This window comes from Branchiostoma floridae, chromosome 4, assembly GCF_000003815.2.
Source record: "Branchiostoma floridae strain S238N-H82 chromosome 4, Bfl_VNyyK, whole genome shotgun sequence".
Taxonomy (NCBI): Eukaryota; Metazoa; Chordata; class Leptocardii; order Amphioxiformes; family Branchiostomatidae; genus Branchiostoma; species Branchiostoma floridae.
In genome coordinates this window covers 29,193,325-29,199,631 of record NC_049982.1, presented here as the reverse complement: position 1 = coordinate 29,199,631, position 6,307 = coordinate 29,193,325, and the positions used below count along the sequence as shown (strand labels likewise).

The following is a 6,307-nucleotide window of genomic DNA, read 5'->3' as shown; positions in this document are numbered from 1 at the left end:
GATGTGTGGTTGTTCAGGCAGGACTTGACAACTGGTCTAGACTTGCTCCTATGAACACGGCAAGGGACTATCACAAGCTGGTAGTGGTGCAAGGTAAAGCCTATGCTATTGGTGGCAGAATCAGCAGCTCACCACGTCATGTAACAACCAGTGTGGAAGTCTATGACCGAAGCCTGAACAAGTGGACTGAAGGTGTTCCACTCCCACAGCCAAGGTACCTGCATGCAGTTGCGGTATTAGATGGCCGCATATGCGTTATAGGTGGATGTGATGCAGACGGCCTCGCAACATCTACTGTGTACCATTTCAACCCAGAACTCTGCCAGTGGTTTTTAATAAGCAACATGCCTGAAAAGGCCAGTAATATTGCTGCTTCAGTTCTCAATGGTAGCATCTATGTTGCTGGGCTTCACTCAAAAGTGCTGTGTTACAGGCCTCAGGAGAACTTGTGGACTGTTGTAGCCAACACTGGTACTGGATGGAGATGTGGTATGACTGTGTTTGGTGGGGAGATTTACATCTATGGGGGCTGTAAAAACAAGAATGGAACCACAGAAGTTTTATGGCTTAATCGCCAAGACAAGTCTCTTAAGCAGGTGGGAACCATGCCCAAGGGTCTGTTGGGGCATGGTTGTGTCACTATACTGAAGGGTTAAGGTACAACAGAGTACCCTGCACTTCTAAGACATCAATGGTAACTCTTGTAATGTGAAGTAAAAGGTTGACAATCAGATGTGACCAACATTGTGTCAATAAATGGACAGGTTTGCATCATAATGTCATAATCAAAGTCAGCAAGTAAGGACGCTGAGAAAAATGTATAATGATAATGTGCTGGAATGAGCACAGAACTATATGGTTCTAACTTCTATCTTCTAAGTTGTTCAAATGTTTAGTTACTAGTAGGCAAAAGCATATTCACCATAATTCTTGTAGATAAAGGTTACTCCATGAAATTTGACCTCTTGAAGTTGAAGATGAAAGTTTTGCCCTCTGCTATTCAAGCTTTGCTGTAGAAAGGATAGAACTTTCTTATCCTTTTAGTGCACTAACATATTTTGTTTGGATTGTCTGTTCTAGTCCATATGCAGAACAAATGCAGCCAGTAAAAATGCAATAATCAAGTATTGAAATCTCTCTTACTGATGTCTGTTTTTTCTGTCTATCATGTCAAAGAAAGAACATTGTTAGTACCTATTATTACCTTTCAATATTGATATACTACACTCCACGTGTATTTTTGCCAGGTCATCTCCTGCCCATGTATTTTACACTTAGGCTGTTTTTCCAAAGTGAAAATGATATATCCTTTGTTATGACGTTAAGATAGACTTGTGAGAAGTACTGCACTAACTATGTTAATCTGTTATAGTTTGATTTAAGTTTTAGATGAATGTATAATCAGGGGCATTTGTTTTAGTTGAAGAAAGTGGTGCAAGCACATGTATACTGTAGTTTAGCATAGATAAGTGTCTTTCCAACACTTGCATGTATAAAGCTTAGAACGTCTGTCTTAGCTAATGAAAGAAAAGTAGAGACGAAAGTTTGATGGGAAGATGGAATTATCACCCCCCCTCCTCCTCATTGTAATAATTATGTATTTCTTACACCTTGTTGTATTTATATTAGGCCATGTTGATTTGATTATATGGATGACATCCGTGTGCACATCTATTTTCAGCCATTTCTGAAACTAAAAAAAAAGTTAACTCTAAATCGTACATAGCAGGGTAAATATTAGCAAATATATGCCATGGATTGCAAAAATAAATATCGGAAAACGTATACTAATTTCAAAGATCGTTCCAAGGTCAAAGAAGATGTGACAGAACAAAAATGAAGAGTCTATTGTTTGGTATACTATATTCTGTGTGTTCAGTAACTTATTCAACCTTCCTGACTACTTAGATTTCATAATGAAAGTATCTTTTGTTTTTGTCAAACTTTTTTTTTATTCGCACGCTCGCATCAGTTTTCGGATTCCCAGAGGATGTCATCCATATAATCAAATCAACATTGCCTTACTGGTACTATTAATTAATAAAGTTCTGTTGAAGAAAAGTTACTTGTTCTGTGCTATATACAGTCTCAGAGAATATGATATTATAAAGTATTATAAAGAAAATGATTTCTCTATTGTCGTACAATAGGGAAAGAATAATATAGCGCATGATATTACACCCCCAATTCGTGATTAGATCGTTCCAAAAACCTTTGACCTTTTGGGAAGTTTCCCGCACTGTTGTTGGTTGTTTGGCAGTCAGACTGAGCTGAGCAGAGGAGATTCGGCTGCGCGGAGGTACGATCGTCTGTGGGTCCCCACATCTTATTTCCCGTAAAACATTAGCAAGAGCCGTAACAGTGTCGTGTAAGAGAAAACTGCCGTTGCTACTACTATACTAGTGATCATAGAACTGCTGTATCAAATTTCAGCAAATATTGTCTTAATGAGCAAAATGATTTAGATACTGGGCAGATTGTTCTATATCATTTCAAGATATCAGGTTTTTAGGGATGATATGTTGAACAGTTATACCAATATGCTATGCATATTCTATGCATATTTTTGCACCAATCTGTTTCCGAATCATGGTAATAGTTTGTATTGCCCAGCGTGTTATTGTTATGTAGATCGTTTCAGGTTTTGCCAAAACGTAGTTACAAGCAACTGGATATGACCGTTTCCAAAATCATATCCAGTTGCTTGAGTAACTATTTTTTTGGCGTATCTTATTACCTGGATGTCTAATCTACATCAACATTTCAGGATTTGTGTTATATTTAGTGTAGCTATTGTCATGATGAACTGGTTTAATCATGAGGGCCTTCATGGGTGATCCTGAATCCAAAAGAGAGCAATGAAGGCAATGATGCCAAAGGGGGTTTCTTTACTACAAATTTTGTGATTAAGATGGCTTTCCCTATACTATTCTGAGCTATGTGAGGGGGCAAAGTTTGCCATCTCTGATTACCTTGCAATGCGCTTGGATTGAGACTGTGAGGGGCTCTTGTGTCTAGTAAAGAACTAATCAAGAGCTTTTGTATTGCAGAACAAGGCTACAATGGCAGCGGCACAGAGGTCACAGCCATCGCTTGACTTCTGCCAAGATACACACTCTATCGCCCTCTTGCAGGGTTTGCAGGAACTGCGATCAGAGAACCTGCTGGTAGATGTTGTCCTGTCTGTCTCTGGGAAAGAGATCCCGTGCCACAGAAATGTACTTGCTGCTTGCAGTAGGTATTTTCGTGCTATGTTCTGCAATGAGCATCGTGAGAGCAAGGAGCATAAGGTAACCATTCACGAGGCCAGCGCCAGTGCCTTGCAGCTTCTTGTGGACTACGCCTACACGTCAAAGGTAACCATCACAGAAGACAACGCTGTAGACTTGTTGGAAAGTGCCAGTTTCTTCCAGGTTCCCCCGGTCAGGGATGCATGTACAAAGTTTCTATCAGACAATCTAAGTATCAGAAACTGTCTGAAGGTGGTTACCTTAGGCGGGATGCTGAACCCCAATCTCGAGACAGATGCGTTGTCATTTGCCATGAAGGAGTTTGCAGAAGCCAGCAAAACGCCAGAGTTCCTTGACTTGACAAAGGATCAGCTTGTCACACTCATCTCATCAGACAATCTCAGTGCTCCAGAGGAGATTGTGTACATGTCAGTGATGAAGTGGATCAGCCATGACACCAGGAAGAGGAAGAAGGAGATGAGAGAGCTGATGGAGCTGGTCCGATTTCCCTTCATGGACAAGATATACTTCATAGAGAAAGTACAGACTGACCAAGTCTTGTGCAAGTGCTGCCCAGATATCGTGTCAGAAGCTCGCAAGTATCAGGCCTTCCCAGGGGAGGTCCAGTCACCCCGCACCCGTCCCCGCATAGCCAGTGGTCTGAGGGAGGCAGTAGTGGTGATTGGAGGGAAGGAGAAATTTGTAGGATTCCCTTCTGGTTTCAGCAGTGCCATCACCATGACTTACTCCTCCACACCATCAAGTGAAAGTTGGGTTCCTATGACCACAATGAGGAGAACTGAAGACCATGGATTTGCTGTGGCTGTTTTGGGCATGAGTGACATCATCGTGTCCACTGGTGGGCTTCAATGGAAGGAAGTTTGGTTGTATCAGGCAAGACCTGACATCTGGTCCAAACTTGCTCCGATGCTCACAAACCGGGACCATTGCAAACTGGCAGTGGTGCAAGGAAAAGTGTACGCAATTGGTGGAAAAATTAGCCAATCACCTGTTTGTGTAACAGCAGATGTAGAAGTCTATGACCGAAGCTTGAACAAGTGGACGGGAGTGGTTCCACTTCCAGAGCCAAGGTTCTTGCATGCAGTTGCGGTGTTCGATGGTAGCATATATGTGATGGGTGGACGTGATGATAAGGACTGCAACACATCTACAGTGCATCACTTTATCCCGGGAGACTCTCAGTGGTATTCAGCAAGCGACATGCCTGAGGTGGGTTCAGTTATCACCGCTTCAACTGTCAATGGTAGCATCTATGTTGCTGGAGTTCGCTCAAAAGTGCTGTGTTACAGGCCTCAGGAGGACTTGTGGACTGTTGTAGTAACCCACACTGACATTGGAAACGCATGTGGCATGACTGTCTTTGGTGGGGAGATTTACATCTATGGAGGCTGTGACAACTCAGGCTATGGAACAGCAAAGGTTTTGCAGCTTAATCAAGAAAACAAATCACTTAAGCAGGTGGGAACCATGCCCAAGGGTCTGGTATACCACGTTTGTGTCACTATACTGAAGGGGTGAGATACAGCAGACTACCCTGTATTTCCAAGAGATCACAACTTGTGCTGGGGAGTAAAAATGTAACAAGCAGATGTGACCAACATTGTATAAATGCAGTGTAACCTCGGCCAGGCTCTGACGCCACAAATTTGTTTTAGTAGACTGCCAGGTGTCATGGTGGTACCTCTAAGCTACTCTCCAAAGAGTGATTAGGCTCCGGCTGGTTTTTTAAAACGTTTTTAGTCGTTTTTTCGGGCTTTCTATTTTGTATTGTATCTTGTATTGTCAAAACCTGTTACAAGATACGGAGCCTAACCTCTGCTTGGAGAGTACCTCTAAGCACTTTTCTACGATTAGATCACAGTGTCTATTTGTATCCAGGTCCCTGATTGTTTTTAACTGCGAAGTTAAAAGATTCCAGGGGCTATGCTCTGCCCTAGAATAGCCCGGTAGTCCGCAGGTTTTTATTTTTTTTACTGGGCAAAAGTGCGAAAAAAGACTGTAAATTACGCAGAGGAGGCCCTTTTTCAAATTGGGCATAATTGAGGCTGTATGTTCAAGCTTAACTTGAAAAAAAGTGACATTAAAGGGAAAATGACTTTATGAAGCCTGAGGACATCCCCATTTCTCCTACTTACAATCTATATACATTATGCATTTATTACTTGGATGTATAACCTTTATCGACTTATCAAAAGAATGTATTGATGTAAAAAAGGAGTTATCTTACTAGCACTACTATTCATTTATCAAGTTCTGTTAAAGAAAAATTATCTGCTGTGGTGTTTTTGATGACCCCATACTTTCGCAAAACACTATCAATAGTTAAGCGATCTATCATTAAGTTTAACTTGGTATCATTGAAAAGTCCCTTTGTAGGAAATTGTAATCCGTAAACAGCTTTGAAAGATCGTGCTTTGTTGCCGAGATATTCTCGGATATAGGTTCACCTGAACTAACCGCTAACGAACACTTACGTGCGTACATACGCGCGTATATACACCGGAGTATCCGGAACCTTAAACAATCTTCCGGCAAGTTCACCTTTGTATCTTTAAAAAGGTCCCTTGGTAGGGAATTGTAATCCGCAAAGCGCTTAAAAAGATCGAGCTTTGTTGCCGAAATATTCTCGGATATAGGTTCACCATAACTAACCGCTAACGAGCACTAACGCGCCTACATACGCACGTGTATACACCGGAGTTTCCGGAACCTTAAATGATCTTCCGGCAAATTCAACTTGGTATCTTTAGAAAGGCTCCTTGGTAGGGAATTGTACTCCGCAAACCACTTTCAAAGATCGGTTCACCTTAACTAACCGCTAAAATACGTACACGCGTATGTACACCGAAGTTTCCGGAACCTTAAAGGATCTTCAAGCAAGTTCAACTTGGTATCTTTAGAAAGGGCCCTTAGTAGGGAATTGTAATCCGCAAACCACTTTCAAAGATCGGTTCACCTTAACTAACCGCTAAAGAACGCTTACGCGCGTACACGCGTATATACACCAAAGTTTCCGGAACCTTAAAGGATCATCAAGCAGTTCAACTTGGTATCTT

The 6,307-nt window shown here is 41.7% G+C and overlaps 1 protein-coding gene across 1 annotated transcript; it reads left to right on the top strand.

Moving 5' to 3' along the window:
• The first annotated feature begins 3,062 nt into the window (after positions 1–3,062).
• LOC118413739 (kelch-like protein 24) lies at positions 3,063–4,769 on the top strand. Its single transcript, XM_035817268.1, has one exon. It carries the CDS (start codon positions 3,063–3,065, stop codon positions 4,767–4,769), a length of 1,707 nt encoding a protein of 568 aa, XP_035673161.1.
• The last annotated feature ends 1,538 nt before the right edge of the window (positions 4,770–6,307 follow it).

Excerpts from the sequence above, each read along its gene's own strand:
- LOC118413739 (XM_035817268.1), top strand. The coding sequence starts at position 3,063 with ATGGCAGCGGCACAGAGGTCACAGCCATCGCTTGACTTCTGCCAAGAT.